This window comes from Penicillium antarcticum (assembly GCF_028974205.1).
Source record: "Penicillium antarcticum strain IBT 31339 chromosome Unknown utg000002l_segment0_segment0, whole genome shotgun sequence".
Lineage (NCBI taxonomy): Eukaryota > Fungi > Ascomycota > Eurotiomycetes > Eurotiales > Aspergillaceae > Penicillium > Penicillium antarcticum.
Window position 1 is genome coordinate 1,228,989 of NW_026695300.1, and position 22,537 is coordinate 1,251,525.

Consider the following 22,537-nt stretch of genomic DNA (forward strand, 5'->3'; position numbering starts at 1 on the left):
GTGGCGCGACTTGCAATTTATGACGGACTATATTACCTTCTTTTATTTCAATTTATATGATAGACAAGTTTGCGAATTCACAATGTTCCTACCCGTTAGTCCTTTCTTATTCCAATGTAGCTGGATCTGTATGTATTTGCCCCCCTAGATGATAAGCCCTAAAGTCACCGAAGCTTGATTTAATGTGGCCTTGGTATGAAGATGTGGGGCGATACGAGAGACCCAGTTAGGCGATGTTGCCCGATTGTAATCCATATCTCGATAGCGATAACATTCAAGGTCTATACCCCAAAGAGTAAGACCGTGGCGTCCTTCGGAAAGATAAACGGCACCGACCGATGGCAGTCGGCTCGAGCGCCGCGTGTCCCGCATGCTGTCCCATTACCCCGATTTGATGCAGCTGTTTCAATTCGAAATCAACCGTACTATTGAACAGAAAAATGACACCCAAATTCGACTTGGCAGTCATCAATGGTACAATTGTGACTGCCAGCGACATCAGGTGAGAGCTCGGATATTGCTATAGTCAAATTGCACGGTCGCTAATGAATTATAGCGAATGTTGTATTGGAGTCAGAAATGGCAAAATTCAATCGCTTGCAAATGAATTCACGGATGATGAGTTGTCAGGTGCTGAGATCATAGATGCTGAGTACGTGTTATGCGAATCCCATGGAGCAGATACTCAACTCACATGTCCAATACAGAGGTGCCTATGTAATGCCTGGTGGGGTTGATGCACATGTCCATTTGTGTCAAGATCTCAAAACAGGTAACTCGACCATATTAGTCAAGAGAACTGTTCCTGAATCTTTTAGGACCTCACGGCCTGGGCGGCGAATGCTCTGATAACTTTGAGACCGGGTCGAGAAGCGCTGTTGCTGGTGGAACTACCACAATCATTACCTTTGCCACACAAACCAGAGATGAGGAAGACCGTAGTCTCTTGACAGTTGCTGAACGGTATAATGCCCGTGCTGAGGCGACGGGTAGTTACGTGGACTATGGATTCCATATCATTATTGTTCGCAATGACGCGGATATCCTGCAGAATGAGCTACCAGTCTTGATGAAAGAATGGGGAATCAGCAGTTGCAAGTTATTCTTGACGTATGCAACGCAGCGTTTGACCGACTCTCAAATGTTGGATGTTATGTTTGCGGCGAGGAAGAATCGTATCACAACAGTGAGTCCTGTTTGTTAAAAGAATACATATTATGAGTGGAGGCTAACCCGGTGGTAGATGATTCACGCAGAGAATGGGGATATGATAGAATGGCTAACTGGTATATTTTCTGCTGAAGGATTTGCGACAAAACTGACTGTTATACAGAGAAGCTGGAGAGCAAGGGGATGGTGGGTAAGTAATTGTTGACTGCAATCCGAGTTCTGCCTGTTAACTTGTACCAGCTCCGTACTATCATGCCTTGTCGCGCCCTCCTATTGTTGAAGGAGAAGCCACCAATAGAGCAATTGCACTGGCACAGCTCATCCAGAACCCTATCCTATTCGTCCACGTTGGCTCAGTAGTACGTAGAGTCCTCTACAGAAAAAAAGAAAACTTTGCTAAATTAGCTAGCTTGGTGCCGCCAATGTGCGTCGTGCTCAGACAATGGGACTGCCAGTCTATGCAGAGACATGCCCTCAATACTTCCATCTGACCTGGGATGATTTGGTAGGTGAACCGGACTGGATTGAACGGGAAATCGCTTACTGTATAAGCAGAAAAGGTTCCATTCGCCAACCTGTTTCGAAAACAGTAAGATGATCTGCTCGCCACCTCCACCTCCTACTACTGCTGATCATGGGGAACTATTTGTGTGAGATTGGCTGGATTGATTACAAGGCATTCGGGGCTAACTGGTAAAAGCGGGCTTTCAAACGGAACATTCACGATCTACTCATCTGATCATTGCCCTTTCCGCTACGACCGACCTCACGGGAAACCATCCGGTGTGCTAGAGCATGGACAAAGTATGCAAGGAGAAAAGCCATGTGACGGCGATGAGTTACAAGACCTATTAAAACGGAAAGGCGGAGCATTCCGCTTTATCCCGAACGGTATTCCGGGAGTGGAAACGAGACTACCATTGCTCTATACAGGGGCGTTGGCTAGTGGCCGTATTACGCCCCAGAGATTTGTTGAACTGACATCGACAAATCCAGCCAAATTGGTAACTATATAACTGCTTTTCGGACCGATTGAGCCGATGTTGACGTACCGATAGTATGGCCTATACCCCAAGAAGGGGGCATTAATGCCAGGATCAGACGCCGATTTTGTGATCGTAAGATACGAACCCTTACCTTGAAGCCCCGTCGATATATAGATATTGACCAACCATGCTTCTAGTGGCACCCAGAGAAGAATTTCTGCCCATTCAATCTTACTAATTCTATGCTACATCACAATGTTGATTGTAAGTGCGATCGAGGGCACTTTTCTAGCACGGCGAAGCTAACCTTTACATTCGAAGACACTCCATATGAAGGAATGAAATTTGTGAACTGGCCTCGATATACCATTCTTCGTGGTAAGGTTATGTGGGCAAACGGTAAGATACTTGGTGAGGTGCGAGATGGAGAGTATGTCAAGCGCGGGCCTAGCCAACTAGGATCAGTATCCCCCAGAGCTCATCGCGATCCTCGTGGAGTTGCCGATTGGCTTTATGAATGAATTGGAACAACCGCTATAGAGTGCGCTATGGAAAATAATCTTCACAGAAAATAGTCGACTAGTGTCAAAGTTCTGACTGCCAAAAGCAATAAAACCATAGCCATAGGCCATACCAGTTCTCGGCATACTGAGTGGATCCACTGAACACGAACATGGGTACCGGCAGCGAATTAGCGCCCGAGACGTTATCATAATAGCCAGTATCGCAGATTGGGTATTTTCTTGGATTGGACTCTTGATACTCTGTAACGTGTCTTGTCTTATTTCCTAGCAGAAAAGCACGCAAAATGTCCTTTAATGCCAGCTGGCCAGACAATCCGAGTACAGATGATGAGCGCCCCACCAAAGTCCGTCGCATTGCTCGAGCTTGTCTACAAGTGAGTGCTGCATTCTACCATCCAAGGCTGATACTAAATAAGACGAAATTAGTGTCGTGCACGAAAGCAGCGTTGCTCGCCATCATCCGAAGAAACCAATTCACAATTGCCATGCAAGCGATGTCAAAGATTGAGCATCACTTGTTCATTTGAAACAGATAGAGCCCCGACATTGGATGTGACTCAAAGTCCATCGAGTTTAGTACAGCTGGTGATTGAACTTCAAAATAGGTAGAACCAAGATTTATCACTCATTTGGAAAGCAGGCGCTAAAGTCAGAGGCAGACTCAACCAACATGAGACGCGGATCTTGGAGCTAGAAACTAGAAAGAGTCCATTCGACGTATCAAGCAAGGAAAAGCCCGGAGATATTCAACCTCAATATCAGCAGGACCTCTCGCCAAACCAAAGCGACATGTATAATTCCCCCGAGTCAAGTATTGACGGGATTCATCTTGGACCTCCTATTGCAACACTACGATCACTACGAGTACTTGCGGAAGAAGGGGTTCACATTTCAACTCCAATAGCAAGAAAAAACAAGAGCATCTATGATCCTACCTATCAGGGGCTACTTTCAGTCAAGGATGTCCAGCGAGCAATAGAAATGTATTGCACCACCACTTGCGGCAATAGAGTCATCTGCTCATATGAAGCAGATTTTTCCAGCATTGCCATGCCTCAGCGCCAGTACTAGATGAAAATATTCGCTATTCATGGCCAGAGTTTCTTGAAAAAAGCCCAACACTCATACTAGCAATATGCTCAGTTGGTACTCGGTTTTGGAACACGGGGAACGTGAGGTGAGTGGCAAGAATGGTCAGGTAAGTCTCATAGACCTAGCTGATACTCTCGTCTAGTGGAAACTCTGTGGGTGGCCATCCTAGATTTCATGATCTTACAAAATCACTTGACAAAGCGGTTTCCAGACTTCTACTCCGGCCCACTCCGTCAGATGTCACATTAGACTCTATCTGTGTGCTTCTTCTCTATGCGCAGTGGATGCCATGCAGTCGCGAAGACGAAGAGGATGAGAATCTTCAGCAACCCATTGCTCACCAAGCACCGAAGGCCAAGAGTCGATACAATGAGATTAGCGCTTGGGTTGTCCTAGGATTAGCAGAACGTTATTCTGTCCTCCTTGGCCTCGAACAATCAGCCATATCCATTTTCAAAGACCCAAACAAAATACCATCCGCAGACGAAGTTAACAAAATACGCGTTTGGTATAACTTGCTTACGTGTAACTTCAATCTCATGCTAACGTCTGGTTTACCTGCATCAATTGATCCTACACCATCGGTCCAGGTAGCGCAGAATTGTGTCGTGAGCGAGTTGATGCGGTCCCCTGCCGATCTTCGGGTTAGGGGACTAGTAGAGCTTGTCGGAATTGTTGACCTTGCGATGAATAGTTGTGGGGATAGATCCGGCCGTCAATTACAGCCGAATTGTCTGGAGCGATTGAATAGTGATTTAGATGACTGGGAAAGGTATGTCAAACTGCGTGGAAGCCTCATTCTTGAATTTCCTACTGACTTCTCCGTAGAGATTGGTTCTTCCGTTTACGTGGGTTCATTTGATGCTCTAATTTGCCACTTATTAACACTTTTCAGAAAGAACGGAATCTCACTATAACCATTTACCATTCACCTCAGCCCGGGTATGCAGTTAGCCATGTGCATTTATACGTGGACAATATATTCTAACAACTAAAGCAGTGGTATCGACTCTCACTAAATTGTGCGTCACTCGCGCCGCTGTTTTCATCTCCACGTGTGCACCGAGTGCCGAAAAATCAAATTCAGGAACATTTTCAACCGGCACTGTCGATTAGCTTGACTGCAGCAGCTCAGATCATAATGTCGCAGTCGAGCTACAAAGCAGACCTGGTCTTCTCACTGGACTCTCAGAACATGTCTAGCTTCCCCGAAGCGGCATACCACGCGGATCGTGGGTCTCTCGGTCGACTATACTATGCAGTGGACTCGACGTGGATCTCGCATACATTTGCTATCACGTTCCTTTCACTCTGCTATATAAGAGGCGTCATAGATGGTGAGATATTAAGAAAATCGGGTTTCCAGTCCCCCGGTTGCTAATGTTTTGGACAACAGAAAACCTCCAAATCTGTTACCAGCCTTCCAAAATAGAGAGCGGTAAATTGTTTACACGTCTCCCATCATCATCATGGTCGATTCTCGCCCGACTGCTTCGACTGGCAGAAGAAATATTCGACAGTGTGAACCCAGCAACGAGCTTTCATTATGCGCACGACTTCCAAGCCATTGTCCACTACGCAGTCACTTTGGTACTGGTCTCCGAGAAGGACAATCAGCATCTGGAGGAAAAAGAGATTGATGACATCGCAATTCAGTCATTACTTAATTTGATGAACGATTCTGGCGTTGATTGGGCAGGCAATCTTTTTGGAGAGTCGCTTGACTTCCCTGAGCTGAGTATGGACGGGATGCTGTGATGACAGAAAGCCCGGGGTTATAGCTTTGCGGAATCATGCCTAAACAGAATTTTAACATTTAATTGGTTATCATGAATAATCGTTGGCTATACGCTCCCAAGAATGAGCTTACCTATCAGGATCATCCAACTCGAACAAGATATTCTGAGCCCCCTCCCAAAGTACCAGCTCGCCCAGCGCCCTTAGCTTATCATCCCCTTCAGTGATAGTCAGAAAATGGTTTGCTGCCAACGGTCCCATATTGCTTGCAAATGAGACCCCGCCGTAGCAGAACAGAATCTCCGTTTCGGAGATACCACCTGGGTACAACAAAATCTGACCCGCAGCAGGGTGAGCCGTATGATTCTCAAAGGAAAGTCCGAAATCGGTTTCTCCCAATGGAATCCACATTCCTTCCCCGCTCCAGCGAACATGAATGAGCTTTTGGCGGTATGGGAGGAGAGAGCGGAACAGCGCTACCGTTTTAGGAGCCGATGATTCAAACGTCGCGCGAAACTGGTACGGTCCGGCTGTAATTCGAACGGTAGTCATCTCTTTGATATGAGTATAAAGAATCAGTCAACAATGAGTAAGTGTTTGAATTAAAAATCCACATTGCTAGGCTCTCTAAGTAGCCCTACCCAGCGCGTCGGCATTTTCGGGGTCGGGCCGCGCGGGCTTTGAGCCGTCTTATCAGTGCATATTGACCAGGAGCGATATCAAAAGCATGGAAATTCTCCCGAGCTCAGATACAGTACGACTCCCTTCGATGGCTGATAATATGCATATTTTGGTGTACGATAACACCTGTCCGTCTCGGACCGGCACGCAACATATCATCCAAGAAGGCTTATTGACTGTCCACCCGATACTATATTCGGAAGATTCATCTTTTGGCGCAGAGATATACGGCGTTGACTGGAGCAAGTATGTTCCAGGAGACGTTGTCACGCAGGTGGGTTAATCATGACAGAAGACACAAGAAACCATTGACATGACGCTAGTTAATTGCGCTGCAAGACAAGTATGGAGTACTGATCTTCCGTAAAACTGGATTAGATAATGGTCGACATATTGCATTTTCGCAGCAGCTGGGTGACAAGCTGGAAGTCAATCCGTTCTTTTATGGACGAGAAAACGACCGGTTGGGGGAGCCGTTACTATTCGACGTGGCCAAGTGAGTCTCCTGCGTGAGAAATAATACATGAAGGTCAGGATCTAATGAGAGCAGCATCGAGCTGGATGGCTCACTGGTGAAGATGAATAGTCGCAGATATCATCACAGTCTGGGAAATGCATTATGGCACACGGTAGGCTTACTCTTCCCGGGCAAGACAAATGGACACTGACCAACTTAGGACTCATCATATCACCAACAACGCTCCAAGTATTCGATACTGCTCTCTCATGGGAGCCCCGTCGAGGGTGGGTCGTGGACCCATTTTGCAGACACACGTCGTGCGTACAGTGAGCTTTCTGAAGCGAAAAAGAAGGAGATTGAGAACCTAGTTGTTGAACATGAGTAAGCCATTTATCTCAAAGACCCTAACCTTTGAAGAATGATCCCCAACTGACCTAATCAAGTCTCTGGCATTCTCGAAAACTGGCGTCCCCGGCTGTGTTTGGCAATCCTCTTCCTCACGAACTGGCAGCCAAGCCGCCAGCCTACCATCGTCTGGTTCAAATAGCACCAGATGGACGGAAAACATTGTATCTGGCCGCGCATGCAAAACGAATAATTGGCAAAGACATCGAAGAGAGTCAACGGCTGGTCTGGGAGTTAATCGAACACTGTACACAATCGAAAGTGAGTTGGAATTGGGCCATATTGTGACAAGAAAAAGCGCTAACTGGGGCAGTATGTCTTCAGCATGGAATGGCTCTCTGGTGGGGATATGGTCTGGTGGGATAATCGGTAAGTCCTGAGTGTCCTTCCATTGATCCATTGCTAATTCTTATAGCCAATCTATGCATCGTGCTAATCCCTATACCGCGACGATGACCGCAAGGGATGTTCGTCGGTCCACGGTCCTTGATGATGGACTTTGGGCATCAGGTGTTCCGAGAGAGCTACAGAACTAGTTGAGAGATGGGTAACCAATTGGCCGAAATTTTCGGTGCTTTCATGTATTCTTTGTCTCATATAGATGAACTTAGCGGCGTTCCTTTTCTTGTTACAAATAGTCTGCGATTTGGATCTATCTTCACTAAGGTCAAGTCGCGATATTGTAATCATTATTATTGGAATTCATTACTTTCATTTTGCCAGCCAGATCCTTTGCATCAGTGACATGACATTTATCTCTTGCGCACAAAAGCGATTTGAAGCAGTTCCTATCGTTGCCTTGGTCCGTATCGCGTTTTCTACCCTGGGAAGAACATCCAGAGACTGCACCGTATCAGGACATTACCGCTGGTGGACTTCGAATATCGGAGGAAAATGTACAAATCAACGAAACTCTACTGAAATGGACGAGTCTGAGATTTCCACACGCAATGGGTTCAAGTTCGTGTGCCATCACCATGCTCAAGTTCACCGGCCTGTGCATGAAAACAGATCTGTACAGTGTTCAAATGATTCTTTTTGCGGACGCTTGATTATCACCCCATGCTTTCGTCATATGCAGATTTCCAGCTGACATTATCCGCAAAGTAGCGCGTGAGAAGATATCGGTGTAGAAAGCCGATATATTCTGCTGGGATGTCACTGGAACACGCATTGGTAACGTCAAGCATATTAAAACGCCAGTTGATGATACTCCAAGCTTCAGTCAATGCATCTGGGCCTTTTAGATCAAGTTTGGGGAGTTGGCAATTTGGATCTTCCCCTAGTACCTGTAGAATACTTGTGGGAAGTTGTGTCGTAAGAGGGCATAAGAAGCGCGAGTTCGGCAAAAAAGGCAGGACAACTTATGACTCGTTGTATGTCCATGAGAGGCCAACAGCTTACTCAATGCTATTGACAAAATATGAGATGCCCAATCTGATAGAGAGGGTGTGCGTATGTAGCGGTATAAAAGGCGGTAAGAATCTGTACCGGGAAAGACGCCTTTTTTGACGCGATGGTGCCAGCAGTCTCCGATGCTCCATGATGTTTCGATCTCTTTGGGATGGGTTCAGAAAAGCTTCCACCTCCCTCCAGGTGGTATCTGATCTGCACCTGGAGGTGAACCAGCAATATGACTTATTCGAAATGACCGTATCCTCAAAACATCTTGTCCTTGCCGGAGATGTGGGGTGTTTGCAGGACTACGAGGAATATCTCGCTTTTCTCAAGAAGCAAACGTATATCTTCGAGACAGTATTCTAAGTTCTTGGAAACCACGAGTTCTACCATGGTACTTTTGAGTCGGGCCTCGAACGAGCAAGAAACCTGGAGCTGGAGCCAGTTCTCAATGGGCGACTCATATTGCTTCATCAAAGGCGATACGACATCCCAAACTCCAATCTCACAGTTTTAGGCTGCACTTTATGGTCTCAGATCCCCGTGCAATCACGAGACATCGTTGCAGCAAAGATTCAAGACTACAAAAAGATCACTTCGTGGACGACTGATTCACATAACGCTGCTCATGAGGCAGATTTGACGTGGCTACGAACTCGAGTCGAAGAAATTGAAAGAGAGAATGAGACAGTCAGCAAAGAATCAGATAGGCGGTCTATTGTGGTTGTGACGCACCATGCGCCTTCTCTGAAGCGTACGTCAAGTCCAAAACACGCCGAAAATCCTTGGACATGTGCCTTTGGGACGGATCTTTTGTCAGCAACATGGAATGGCGTTAAAATATGGATATTTGGGCATACGCACTTTACCACGGAGTTCAAGCAGGGCGATATAAGGGTTGTTAGTAACCAAAGGGGATATGTGCTCCCACAGAGCAAAGAGCCGGATGGATTTGACCCTCAGAAGGTAGTGGCTGTGCCTTGAGGTCTCCTGGATTCAGATGACACTTGTTGAGTCCCTTACCGACCCGCCGATCCTTGGCTACATCCTATCAATATCTCTCATCAACCAACTACAATATCAAAAGATTGGAAAAGAGAGTAGAGGTTCGTCAGATATGTGTACACAGATAGTAACTTGTTCTCAAGCGAGTGGAGAAGAAACAGCACACGCACGCAATATATACCAGTAAAGTGGCCAATTTTCATCTGGTCTACCACCCCTCCAGTCTCGTCAACTTAGCAAGAACCCCATCCTTAGGCGAAATAGTCGCCCCCTCCCTAACCTCCAACTTCGCATCCGGATATTTCAATTCCATCTCAAACCGAGCAACAGTAGCGGCAAGCAAACAAGCAAGCTCAGCCTTCGCAAAGCCCTGCCCAATACAACTGCGCGGGCCATGCAAGAAAGTCAAGAAAGCATAGTTACTGACCGCCCCGCCGGTATTCGCCTTTCCAGGACCCATAAACCGATCTGGGTTGAACTTGTCCGCGTCTGGTCCCCAGAATTCTTCCATCCGGTTAAGGATCTGTGGAGCGATACTGAAAAGTGTTCCCTTGGGAATATGTTTGCCAGCAAGAGTAGTGTCGCGAACTGAAATCCGGATTGTGGCTGGGACGGAGGGGTGGAAGCGGAGGACTTCGTTGCAGACGGCATTTAGGTAGGGCAGGTTATCGATTTCAGCAGCTGTGATGGGTCTTTCTTCATCTAGGGATGGAAGATTGGCGCGGACTTCTTCACGAAGACGGGTTTGGACATCTGGGTTTTTGCAAAGGGCGTAAACAGCCCATTGGAGAGCCGAGGCCGTCGTTTCATGGCCTGCGCCGAGGAAGGTCATACACTGGTCGACGAGATTCTCTTCGTCAAATGTTCCACTGCTCAACGCGACAGAGACGATATCGATGCCGGTTTCGGCTGCTGGGTCTTCCATTTTTGCTTTCTTCTGGCGGATCATTTGTCGCGCGACGTTGCGAATTACTTCGCCGCTTTTTTCGATTTCCTCGTTCCAATTCGACGGGATTTTGCGGGATAACCTGGGGTAGCCGATTAGGAAGCTGAATACGAAGATCAGCTTCAACCAGTCGGGCGGGGTGCGCATGATCAGTCTGTAGGATTTGTTGAGTGTGTTGTCTGGGTCTTGGAGAGAGTCGAAGTCGTGATCCATGCCTGCTACGCCGATTATGTCGAGGGTTGCTCTGCTGGCCCAGTTGCTGACTTGAACTGTGTTGTCGCCGCTTGAGGCTCTGTTCTTCAGGTCGTTTTCGATCATTTTCACCATTTCGATACTCTTAGCCCAGAAGACTGGGTAGAGGTTCTTGATGTGGCGGTATGCAAATGCTGGCATGAGATTTTTTCGTTGTTTCTGCAGTTGATCGCGTCAATGCATGTATGGTTTTGGATCAGTTTGAGTGGTACCTTGTGCTCATCACCCTCGGCAAGTAGAACGCCATCACCGGTAATACGTCGCAAGCTCTCGCGAATCATTTCTGGCTTCTCAAAATCGTAGTTCTTGGTGACGAGGAGTTCACCCAATGACTTCGGGCTTGTTAATAACAGCCTCTCGAGGTTGCCGACAACGTAGAACCGAACGATATCTTCATTTGGCATAGTTGTGACCCACTCCCGCATATGCTCAAAAGGGGGCTCCAGAAAGTAGGATTTTGTATTTCCTGTAAGCCAGTGTCGATTCTACATATGGTTAGACACGGCTGATGAACTGGACGTTTCATGGCATACCGGTGGTGAATGAATATGTTTTATCGGGCTGAAGTATTCTGGATAAAGCACAAGGCGATAAAGTAATTTCAGCGCTGTAACAATTCCAAATAGGATGATGCCGGTCAGAATTCGAGAGTTGAGAATCGCATATTCTGGTCGGAGATACACTCCAGCGGCCGTGCCGAGGAAGGCCAGATTGAGCGCATCATTGACGCCACTCATGGCGATTATCCGGAGTGAAAACTTCGAGAACTGATATTGTGATCCCACGAAATCACTGACGACCTGTCCAGCTGTCCAGCTGAATTGTGAATAGAACCAGAAGCTGGTCCAAATGTGGGGGCCAGATGACAAAGGTCTTGGCTCTGGTTTGTTCAGATCAGATCAGGATTGCGATCTGGTCATAACAACACTGCAAGATCAGTAGAAGATTTGAGAGTTATAGTCGAGGTCAAGGACAGCTATGCAACACGTGTAGTATAGTGTTAAGGCTGGTAGGTAACATGTGATAACTGACAAGAGAACACGAAGTGAAGTCCTCTCGGGACCAGAATAATAGATGAAGGAGACTAGGCACCATGATTTGAAGTGGGATACGGGATTCGGGTTGTTGCGACTCGCAAAGAATACTCTATTGGGTCGGGCCTAGCGAACAGACCCATGTGCGGCACTACAATCTCTCCGTGAACATCGGCGATTTCAACGCTGTCTGTCAACCCATACTTGCATCTGAGGAACATGACATCACTATATCTCGAGTTGTTAAACGTGATTCGCATATATTTGGCAATGCTATTAAGCCAAACTATACAATAACGTACAGAATGGCCACTGCATAATTAAACCCCACCAATCAGACCCCCTGTGTAGTAATAGATCCTCAAACGACAAACGAAGCATATGCTACATATCACCTAGCCTCCACCTCGCCCGTAATCCGCTCAAACTCACCAACAGTATGCTCCCAAACCTTCCTCACCATTCCCTGTCCCCTCAACAACTCCAACAGCCTAACAACCTTCTCTCCAGAATCGACGCCAGACCAATGGACACTATAAACACCACTCCCAACCTTCCCATCAAGCCCATTGGCAACCTCAATTTCTTTGCCTAAAGGAACCCCAAACCCATCCTCTCCCAAACGCGCCGGATACTTAGCACTGGTCGCGAAAAACAAATGCCTCTCCCCAGACTCCTGAATCGGAATATAAAACAAAGGCCCAATGACCGCCAAAACCCAAACCAAAAGCGTCATCAAGAAACCCTCAGCTTCTCGATGAAGGCCCGTCTTAACGGCGCCGGGATAGTCATTGATAAAGCTGACTTCTGGCGCTTGCGCTGCTAGATTCTCAAATGCCATATCGGTCATCGAAACGACATGCCCGCGTAAACTCAAGAGATTCATATTCCTCGCTTGGAAATCGTTCTCGTAGATCTGTCCTTCATATCCGCCCGCTAACACACTAACAACACGCCTGAGACCAGTCGCAGCCTTGAGTTGTGGAAGAAGGTTCATCGTGAATCTGATGCGCGCGTAATATTGTGTCGCAAGCATGATATGCAGACCTTCAGGTGTATCTATTGCGCGTCAGCCTCAACGTACATTTCCATCGAAGATACTGAAACATATACATACCAAACCCAGACCTCGGACCCCCACAACTCAGGAAAAGCAAATTGATCGTCTTCTCTTTCCTTTGAATTTGTCGGCATACATCATCAACGTTCCGAACAAGACTCAAATCCGCCTTGATGAAGATATATTCGCCCTTTGGGTTTATCTGTCGGCATTCGGCCGTGATCCGATTTCCAGCATCTTGCGAACGGCCAACGAAGTATGCGCGCGGAGACTTGGCTGAACGGGCGAATTCTTTTAGGGTTGCTTCGCCGATGCCGTTAGTTGCGCCTATAAAGACTGCGATTAGACCTGGCAGATTGGCGATTTGGGTGTTTGAGGATTGTATTTCTGGTAAGGAGATCATTTTGGTCTTTGAGTTTTGGAATAGAATTGGAATTACAGAAGTAAGGATTTCAGGGTTGACCTTGTTGTGCCGAGGGTTTTTTATAGATGAGATCATTGATCGGTGCATCTTTCGGCCGGCCAAGTTCGTGCGATGTTTTCGTCCGGGGAGAGGGATCGGGAATATTAAGAATCCCGTTGGTTTATGACAATTCATGTTTGAATAAGTTCGCTTCGATTGAGATTACATAGTCCTTTTAAAGCAGCTATGCTACCGACTATCAGTTGGCAAGTAATGTCGCAGACTCCACGGCTTGGCACATTGTCAGATTCAACGTAGCTTCAAAACCACATAATCCCTTCAGATTTCATGTAAATAAAGTCGTCTATCTACACAAAGATATCATCTAAAGCTTCTGCTTCTTGTTATGCAAGTAAGGGCCACCACCAGTGCCACGACTGGCAAAGCCCCATCTAATCTGATTAGCCATGGAAATATCAACCTCAAGCTCCTCAGCCCAAGCCCAGACAAGACCGGGATTCTTCTGGAATCCACGACCGACAAGCACAAAGTCCAGTCCATCCTTCTCCAGCAGGGAGTTGGCCAAAGATGCAGAACCAATCATGCCGACTGAGCCAACCATGATCTTATCCCCAACAGCCTTCTTGACCTCAACAGCAAACGGCGCCTGGAAAGCAGGCTTGGCATGGATATGCTGCTGCTCATGGTTTCCACCACTACTGATATCCAACACATCAACAGTCCCAGCATCAGCCAGCGCCTTCGCAAACCGGACCGTATCCTCCACACGCCACGACGGCTGATCAGGCATGGACTCCTCCAACCAATCCGTAGCAGAGACACGCAAGAAGACAGGCATACCCTCAGGAACAGTCTCACGAGTCAACTTCGCAATCTCCAACGAAAGCCGAATCCGATTCTCAAAGCTCCCGCCATACTGATCAGTCCGGGTATTGGTAGCAGGCGACAAGAAACTCATAAGCAAGTAACCATGAGCATTATGGATCTCGACAAGATCAACACCAGCCTTAAGCGCCCTCTTAACAGCAGCAACCCAATCCTTTTTGAAAGTCTCAATCTCCTCCAACGTCAAAGCCGTCGGCGTGGGGAAATTCGCATGGAAAGCCACATTCCCCGGACTCTTCACATTATCCGGCCATCCACCAACCTTAGCCGTAGCAGTATCAGCCTTACTAAGCCAAGGCGCCACAGTACTAGCCTTCCGGCCAGCATGCGCAAGCTGTACGCCGATGACCTGACTCTGGCTATGCACGAACTCAACCACGCGGCGGAGCGGCTCGATCTGCGAGTCTTTCCACAGTCCCGAGTCCTGCGGTGTGATGCGGCCGTTGGCTTGAACGGAGGTTGCTTCTGCCATTAGGAAGCCTGGGCCGCGCTGTGCGATTCCGCCTAGGTGTGCCATGTGCCAGTCTGTCATATGGCCATCATCGGCGCTGTACTGGCATAGCGGGGAGAGGCCGATTCGGTTGTGGAATGTGACGCCGCGGACTTGGAAGGGTTGGAACAATTTTGGGGGGTTTGTGCCGTCGGATTGGGGGATTGCGGCGGTTCCTGCGGGCGGGTCTTGGGCTGGGGTGTAGTAGGAGATGCCTTCGGCTGCTTTGTTGGGGATGTCTGGGGAAGGCATGGCGAGATTGGAATAAGTGAATTGATATATGGGTATGAGTATATGTGTGTCCAAAGAGATGGTTGGCAATGAAGGAAATGGGGAGTTTATATATGGCTCCGTATGATGCTATACTTCACCACCTTATAAATGCGGTCTGCGCGCAGCACTTCCGAGTTGCATCGGATCGACGTCACCACTGGGGTTTTGGCCAATGATGCTTCCGTGGCCCTCGTCCACTTTGTTTCTTTATCTTGTCTTGTCGTCGAACGGTGGGGAAATTGGCCATTGAGCCTATAAAATTAACATGCCACTCGTCGATGTCTTGGATTCACACACGATTAGTGCTGAGGTGAGGTGAGACCTCGAGGTTGTCGACTGCCACATTTCTGAGCATTGCCTTAAAATGGCCAACCTCGGCGCCGACGGAAGTGTAAGTATACACCCAGCAGATGGATGTATTAGCCGAGTGAAAGACTGGGAGGTGAGGGACATCTACACCTGGAATATCAGGTGTCAAATTATGCCTCAGGCCAAACTTGTTTGTTTTTTTTTTCTTTTTCTCAGTTTCAGCCTTGCTATACTTGGCTTTTTTCAATAGATTCTGGCAGAAATTAAAGCTGACGACGCCTCTTTGAAACATGACAGCGGTTATTCCAGCACTTAGGAAGCATTTGCCACGGCGGCTGTAGCCTGCAGGACTCGGGGATATACAATGTACAACAGGCGTCACAAATCTGTTCACAAAGCTATGAGTATTAAATTGATTTTATATGACAGATTTTAGATCAAAGACTTGAAGTGAGTGCACTGAGTGCACTTTTTAGTTTGGCCATACTTCGGCCTCTCTGCTGTCATCTCCCTTTTCACCACCTTTTGCTCGGTTTCGAGAGTTTCAGGGTGATCATAGTGATTCTATAATGACTGTTGTAGAAATTGATCTTTTGCCGCACTTCCTATTGTCCACATTCTCTGAGAAGTGGACGCAATTGTTTATCAAGATTGCAGTGGGTCAGGGCTCAGGGACCCTCCTTGGGCGCGTGCTGAGCCAGTGAGATTAAACGGTTAAATGTCGCCCCGAGTTTGTCTGGGGATGCAATATGCGCACCAGCATATGTCAGTGTACGAATAGGTTGGGGTCTCAAAAGGGAGAACAGAAGTCAATTGACCAAACATTCTAAAATAGAGCCCAACAAACTAGAGACAGTTGGCCAAGGGTTACAATCAAAGCCAAGCGTCAGCCCTAAAGTGCATATCGCGCATCTCCACCCCTGCCGAACGGTTTCATCTTTCTCCCCTTTCCAACCCCATTCTTTTGACCCTCGGGATTCCATTCATTCCATTCATTCCATTCTTTCATTCTTTCATTCCAGCCGTTGAGATTACGCACCTGACATTCTTTCTCCACACTCCAGCACTTGACCTCCCGCCTCCCCCTTGCTTGGCGACAAAGGGATCGGCCGATCTTGGCTCTCAAGGCGCATTGAATTCAATGCTTTGAAACATAAGCGCCCATTGACACGTACAGCCACTCCCTCAACTTCCAACCGATCGCCCTGGCCTCGCGCAGGTATGCGCCGTTCACGCGGTTAAGACTTCACTCTTTGTCACTCTTGACGTTCCGACCTGCGATACTTCCCTCACGCGACTCACTTGGATATTTTGTTCACGACTTTGCCCGGCTGGCCCGAGGAAGTCGACTCTTCAGCTTCCGTGATCTCGCCATTCGTTGGATGCCCGATCGCTTCCTGGCAGGACCAGGTCTACTACACAATGTTTTGCTCCGGAGACCGTGAGAAGGCTGCTGCCATGGAGGAGAAGTGGGATTATGTGGTGAGTGAAAGGAAACATCGCTCAATGAATTCCGTATACTAACATGTGCAGAACCTCGATGACTTCAAGTCCGAGTCATGCTGGACTCCCTTCTCATACTTCTTCCTATGGGTCTTCCTGATTATCTCTCTCGCCGTCTATGGTGTCGATGTCTTCACTGCAGTCAACCTGCTCGCCTTCTCGCGATGGGCTGGCCGAGTTCAACCTGCTATTCCATTCTACATCTCGCGATGGATCTTTGCCGCGTGTATTATCGCGTCGTTCGTGATCTTGGTCTACCGATGGATTCATGCCGTTCGAGCTATGCGCTCCGGTAGTATCACTCGCAGCTTCCTTGATCCGCTTGCCGTTCGTATCCAGAGTTTCCGGCTTGGCAAAAAAGGGCGTGGTTGGAGAAGATTCCTTGTCTTTGCGGAATTGACCAAGGACAGAAAGGCGGCTGAATATGTTGCTCTTTATGCACACTTTTCTTTCCAATTCTGGATGAACACCATCTTTGCAGATGGTCCCCGTCAAGTCATCAATGCGATCACACTCTACTCGGTCATGCAGATGGATCTGCTCCCTGGGGGCAAGAATGCAGCAAAGGATGATGGCAGCTCTGGAGCTTCGCAATTCTTCAACAACGTCAAGATTCTAGCTGAGGACAATAACCTTCAGGCTGTGGTTCTGTTTGGTATGCTCTTCACACTGGTCATCTGGGTGCTCTCCGTCTTGAAGTTGATCTCGGCGATCGTACTCTACCTGATCTTCCTGTTCCATCATATCCCTGCCGAGGACGGTACTCTTTCCAGATACTGCCGTCGTAAGGTTGGACAGCGTCTGAAGCGCATTGTCCATCGCAAGAACAACAAAGCATTGGCAAAGGGTCTCAAATTGCAGAATCGGACCCCCACTCAGCCCAGTCTGGTGAGCTCCGATTCGAAGCCGACACTGCCGTCTATCGCAGGCGACAAGATGCCGGTGCCCTCTGTGTCTAGTCTGTCGCGCAGCACCACTGCAACAACGCTGCCGCCTTACACCCGATCAAACTCGGCAGCACATCAAGAACAGAACCCAACACTGCCAAATCTGGACTTTGACACCAAGCCACCCCTTGTCCGAACGACAACACAGTCTTCGATGATGTCGGAATCCGCTTCCCTGACAGGCAACGCGGCCACAATGGGCTACAGCCCCCTCGACCGACAGAGTTCACCAGCGCCCCCTGTTCCGCCATTGCCAGCGGATGTCCCACCAAGACTGAACACATCCCACCCTCGTCCATACCAGCAGACATACACCCCGGCCCCAGACTACACCTCACCGGACACCACCCACGCAGACGACTACTTCCACCGCTCGCACACACCGCATACACCGCACACACCACACACGCCACACACACAAGCGTATTCCCACTACGACCCCTACGGCCCTTCACGAGATATCTACGCCGAAGACAGCTCCGAAGCGCACGAGCATGAGTCACCCTACTATGCTCAGGATCCCTACTCCACACGATCTTACACACCAGCCAGCACGGGCTCAACACCCGCGCCATACGGACGATCCATGACACCAGCAACCTACCGTCCAACACCACCGCCGCAGATCCAACCCCCCATCCAGCCTCCACTACGGGCGTTCACACCGATGAGCTCTGCAACTCCCGCCCCCCAGAACGGCGGCTACGCAGCATTTAACCCGCCACTGCCAAGCCAACCCCCGACACACCCACCCCAGCAGCATCGCGGGCAGGGGACTCCCGCGCTAGCCGGGTTCAATTTCAATCGGGCGAATACGGCCTCGCCTTCTGCTATGCACCGGGCCCCGCCTGGACATTCCTTTAACCGGTCGAATACACATCAGTATTAGATGGGTATTCTCTAGACAACGTGAGACCTTAGCGTTAGGCTATGGGTTTTACTGGTTTCTGTTTTTATGATGGAACATGGAGAGCTGGCTCTCTTGATGACTGGATCACTTGTTTATACTTTATGACGAGGGATTCTGCACATACCCTTTCACTTGATATCCTTTTTCTTTCCTATATTTCCCCGGCTTACAGTGATATGACTTGATGGATCTTTATCTTTCACCTACTCGGTTCTCTTGGTCGTATGCAGTAGTGATGAGAATGATGATATTACACATCTATACAACAGACACCTAGATGCCCAGATCTTCAAAGATAGAATGCATGTCCAAGAATTACAACCACAGCCACAAATCCAGGACCAATCAACTCTCCACCATCTCCATCTTTCCATCACCAAATCTTCTTCGCAATCATCTCATACCGCTGAACATGATCAATATTAAGTTCACCATCCTTATCCATCTTATCCTTCTCCTCCTTCTCCTTCTTTTCCTCCTTTTCCTTCAACCGACGCAGTCCATCCGCATCATCGGCGTAGATCAATCTCCGTTTCTCCTCACCTACTTCGACCATACCCCACCCACCAACACGCTGGCTACCCTCGACAGAGAATTCGCGAGCACGGGCTGCAGGTTGCTGGTCGAGTCCTGTTGTAGATTGTTGGTGGGATTGGTGCGATGGATGTTTATTGGAAGTGGAATTGGATTCCGCTTCCCTTGCTTTGATCTTCCTATAGCGCGATCGCGCGAATGCGAGGAGGACCATTCCCAGGAGGAGTTTTAGAATGAGGAGGACGACGAAGCCGGTGAGAAGGAGGATGGCTGTGAAAATGTGGACTGATTGAGCCGGGGATGGGATGGCGTTTTCGAGCAGTGTTCGGAAGAAAGCGCTGACATGGGCCGCTGAGGCTGGGAGGAGGGTTGCGAATGTTATTGGGGGTGCGGATGGCAGCGGGGAGGGGGCGTATTGGTTGTGGATTGAGGAGAGGGAGGTTGCTTCCATTGCTGTTGAGGAGGGGTGTTGGGGGAGGAGGGCTGCGAGGAACATTTGGTAGGTTTGGACTGAGACTCTGAAGAAGAGGCATGATAGTGGGATAACTGGGAGGCCGATGCGGCGAGTGAGGTTTTGTTCACCGAAGGCGTTTGTGTAGTAGTCCTTTGCTAGGACGTCTAGGAAGCGACTATAGATTGCTGGTCGGTTGTTGTTAAATTTGTTGATGTAGGCGTGTTTCAGCCAGTCTACTAGCATTTCGGAGCCTAGGACCACTAGGAATGGACCGAGGACTTGGGCCAGGGTTGGGATGAAGGAGTTCACGCTGTTTAAAGAGGACAGAATTGATGAAGGGAAGAATGTGAACGCTTGAGGCAAGATGGATGATGCAGTGCGCGGAGGTGTGGACAACGGTGTGCTGTTGGCACTTGTGGAGGGCTGGCCAGAGAAACTCGATCCAAGGCCGAAACTCCCAACAAAGTTGAAGGCACCCGTCTCCACAATGTTTCGTGACGCAATGATTGTAAGCATTAACCAGAGCTGGAAACGTTCCACGACATCCGCACAAGTGAGCTGAAAGAGGTTCTCTTTCTCGAACTTCCGGAAGACAGTAGACTTGATCTCGACAAACTGATTGGAAAGCAGTAGCGTGATCAAGGCGTTGGAGTACGAGTTCACAGCAACATTCAGAGTCATAACCTGGTAGAATAGCGATGTCGCATGAGAGACTGTGTAAACCAAGGCTAAGAGGAACAGCCAGAATGGACGAATGATCTTGCTTCGGCCATCAGGACGGCGCTCGAGAGCCTCCCTCGAAAAGAGACACTCAAGCACATCCTGACCTATCGCAGCTAACAGTCTGTCACTGACTTCCAAAACGTTGTAGATCACGTAGAGCTTGATAGCAGCCTGTCCACGAATCCAGTGGTACATTCGACTGGCGTCAAAGTACATCAGAACACAGCACGTGGCTATCGTAAGCAGGCCTGTCAGAATATCCGCTTTATCATCAGGAAGCAGAGCCGATGGCATAGACTTCTTCCGTCTGTGATTATGCCTGCGGGATTCAGAGGTGCGATGTTTCCTTTTTGGCTCCGATTGAAGCTGCCGAGGTTCTCTATCTGCTGCTGTTCCGTCTAGTCCAGCAGAAGATCCTGGAGGCCGAGATGTGGCGTCGGATTCGCTGTCGCGTCTTTCGGGTTGATCTTCTTTTGGGGCCAGATTCCGTCTGCGCCAGACTCGACCAATTCCGTTGAGCACAAACTTCCAGATAAACCGGGTCTCGGCTCCCAAATTGATGACCCATGATTCAACAAGGATGTAAATAGCCTTGATGAAGCGCAGAGGCATGATTGTGAAGGAATATAGCCATGCATCAAGACAGGCCAGACTGCCGAAGCAAAGCACTTGCTCTAACAGAGGTGGAAGCATGAGAAAGTTGGTGAGCCTCTCAATCTTCACGCGTGATGATTCATACGGGAAGTCGTTCGATGCGGGGCGATGAATGTATAATGGCGAGGGCCGGCCAGATGCAAGCTCAAGTTGAAGATATGTAGGCAGCGAAACTGGAGGCAATGGAATGGATGATGGCACGGTCGGAGACAGTGGAGTCTCTACTATTTGAGGTGATGCAATAAGGTGGCTCTTCAGGTCGTGTTCCGGCGCGAATTTGTCCTGTTTCGATCGTGAGACCCATGTATGGGCCAGCCTTTCATTATTAGGCGTTAATGCGGGTTGACGGCGTGAGGAACCAGGAGTGGAAACTGTTCGTGATGGGTGTGGGCGATTGCGCAGGGGCGGATTCTGTAGGCCTCGTGGGCAAGCCGGACTCGCCGGTGCCGAGGCCTCTTCCAGCAGGTCTTTAGAGGGTCGATGTTTTGGTAGCCCGTCTGAAGAAGATGGTTTCTCGCCAAGAGCCTGAAGCACGAATTCCGGTGTCTCAGATCGAGCCAGTGAGCCATTACCATGTGCGTTGTCGGACACCACTCGTCGACCGGTGTTGGTTTCCGGTGCTGCAGGGCGATAGGGTATCGACTCTGGCGAAGACGTAAGCTCCTGGATCTTCTCAGGAGACAACTTCATGATTTTGTCTTTATCATCGGATGATCTGCTTTGTAGATCGTCGGACAACTCAGCTAAAGCAGCCTTAGTCTGTGGTCCATCGTAGACATTAACGACGGATAAATGACCAGGTGTCTTCCCATCATCCGGCGACTGTTCGACTAGGATACCGAGACCCTGCTCTGGTGATCCAGACTCTGCCATCTTGTGTACACTATTAGAAAAGCGTCGTTCGGGATATCCGCTGGCATGGTATGTCCATTGCTCCTTTGTCCCATTTTCCCGATCGATTCTGTCTTCGCCAGACACTCCGCTGGACGATTTCGTTGAAGCTCCTGTCTCATTTCGCTGCTTCCCTGATTCATGGAAGCTCAAGTGTGTGTTGGCCTTTGTGCTACCGTTCGTCCGCCTATCCGCGCAGTTCTCCGTTATCTTCTGCTGATCGGACAAAGCTTCGCTCTCCACGGAAGGACTCATCCTGCCTGCTTGAAGTTCTCGCAACAAGCCAACGGCTGCTTTCAAGATATCAACAACCTCGCAGTATCAAGTCTCATAGCCACAGTAAGCAAGAAAGTCCGATGCGCATAATTCGTGTTCGGTCAGGGTCCGAGTCGGTGGAGCCTTGAGCGGTCGGCGAGATGGAACTGTCGATCGCTGCAATGCAGTTTATCGTGCTTGTACAGGAGTGTGTGCAGCTTGCATTATCGAAACTGCTCGTTGATCAGGACTGTTCCGAACCCTTGTTGATGTCCGGGTCTGGGGGAAGATAAGGCGAACTATCTGGCAGGTCGCCGTTGGAGCCGCCTCAGGCATGCACAGTGTCACGTGCATGATATGTCCGAAATAGGAAATCTGACACTAGGGTCCACTATGCAGATGGACACACAGGTCATAAATCTTTTCATGGTGCCATGAACTATGAGAGAGTTTCTATACAAAATACTTGATGCAATTTTACAATTTAATGAATGTTTTGCCCACGTTCGGGGGCTTCCTATCGATCAACTAGATC

General features: G+C 48.7%; 9 protein-coding genes across 9 annotated transcripts; 4 read left to right on the forward strand and 5 right to left on the reverse strand.

The window, feature by feature from the left end:
• Positions 1-440: 440 nt before the first annotated feature.
• N7508_001438 (uncharacterized protein) lies at positions 441-2,677 on the forward strand (the record flags this gene model as incomplete). Its single annotated transcript, XM_058459504.1, has 13 exons — positions 441-502; positions 557-652; positions 708-772; positions 819-1,186; positions 1,244-1,286; positions 1,334-1,360; positions 1,411-1,529; positions 1,580-1,675; positions 1,726-1,820; positions 1,871-2,174; positions 2,229-2,288; positions 2,354-2,420; positions 2,478-2,677. 13 exons carry the CDS (start codon positions 441-443, stop codon positions 2,675-2,677), a joined length of 1,602 nt encoding a protein of 533 aa, XP_058323036.1.
• A 2,236-nt stretch (positions 2,678-4,913) lies between these two features.
• On the forward strand, positions 4,914-5,530 carry N7508_001439 (uncharacterized protein; the record flags this gene model as incomplete). The annotated part of the gene is made up of 2 exons (XM_058459505.1): positions 4,914-5,109; positions 5,169-5,530. 2 exons carry the CDS (start codon positions 4,914-4,916, stop codon positions 5,528-5,530), a joined length of 558 nt encoding a protein of 185 aa, XP_058323037.1.
• Positions 5,531-5,638: 108 nt separating this feature from the next.
• On the reverse strand, positions 5,639-6,061 carry N7508_001440 (uncharacterized protein; the record flags this gene model as incomplete). Its single annotated transcript, XM_058459506.1, has 1 exon — positions 5,639-6,061. The coding sequence occupies one exon, from the start codon at positions 6,059-6,061 to the stop codon at positions 5,639-5,641; it is 423 nt and encodes a 140-aa protein (XP_058323038.1).
• Positions 6,062-6,278: 217 nt separating this feature from the next.
• Positions 6,279-7,591, forward strand: N7508_001441 (TauD/TfdA dioxygenase family protein; the record flags this gene model as incomplete). Its single annotated transcript, XM_058459507.1, has 7 exons — positions 6,279-6,464; positions 6,514-6,686; positions 6,741-6,819; positions 6,868-7,031; positions 7,094-7,316; positions 7,369-7,424; positions 7,471-7,591. 7 exons carry the CDS (start codon positions 6,279-6,281, stop codon positions 7,589-7,591), a joined length of 1,002 nt encoding a protein of 333 aa, XP_058323039.1.
• A 2,075-nt stretch (positions 7,592-9,666) lies between these two features.
• N7508_001442 (cytochrome P450) lies at positions 9,667-11,393 on the reverse strand (the record flags this gene model as incomplete). Its single annotated transcript, XM_058459508.1, has 3 exons — positions 9,667-10,815; positions 10,869-11,141; positions 11,190-11,393. 3 exons carry the CDS (start codon positions 11,391-11,393, stop codon positions 9,667-9,669), a joined length of 1,626 nt encoding a protein of 541 aa, XP_058323040.1.
• A 688-nt stretch (positions 11,394-12,081) lies between these two features.
• Positions 12,082-13,153, reverse strand: N7508_001443 (uncharacterized protein; the record flags this gene model as incomplete). The annotated part of the gene is made up of 2 exons (XM_058459509.1): positions 12,082-12,749; positions 12,808-13,153. The coding sequence occupies 2 exons, from the start codon at positions 13,151-13,153 to the stop codon at positions 12,082-12,084; spliced, it is 1,014 nt and encodes a 337-aa protein (XP_058323041.1).
• A 385-nt stretch (positions 13,154-13,538) lies between these two features.
• N7508_001444 (NADH:flavin oxidoreductase/NADH oxidase) lies at positions 13,539-14,801 on the reverse strand (the record flags this gene model as incomplete). The annotated part of the gene is made up of 1 exon (XM_058459510.1): positions 13,539-14,801. The coding sequence occupies one exon, from the start codon at positions 14,799-14,801 to the stop codon at positions 13,539-13,541; it is 1,263 nt and encodes a 420-aa protein (XP_058323042.1).
• A 1,752-nt stretch (positions 14,802-16,553) lies between these two features.
• N7508_001445 (uncharacterized protein) lies at positions 16,554-18,470 on the forward strand (the record flags this gene model as incomplete). Its single annotated transcript, XM_058459511.1, has 2 exons — positions 16,554-16,613; positions 16,665-18,470. The coding sequence occupies 2 exons, from the start codon at positions 16,554-16,556 to the stop codon at positions 18,468-18,470; spliced, it is 1,866 nt and encodes a 621-aa protein (XP_058323043.1).
• Positions 18,471-18,864: 394 nt separating this feature from the next.
• Positions 18,865-22,002, reverse strand: N7508_001446 (TAPT1 family protein; the record flags this gene model as incomplete). The annotated part of the gene is made up of 1 exon (XM_058459512.1): positions 18,865-22,002. The coding sequence occupies one exon, from the start codon at positions 22,000-22,002 to the stop codon at positions 18,865-18,867; it is 3,138 nt and encodes a 1,045-aa protein (XP_058323044.1).
• Between the last annotated feature and the right edge of the window lie 535 nt (positions 22,003-22,537).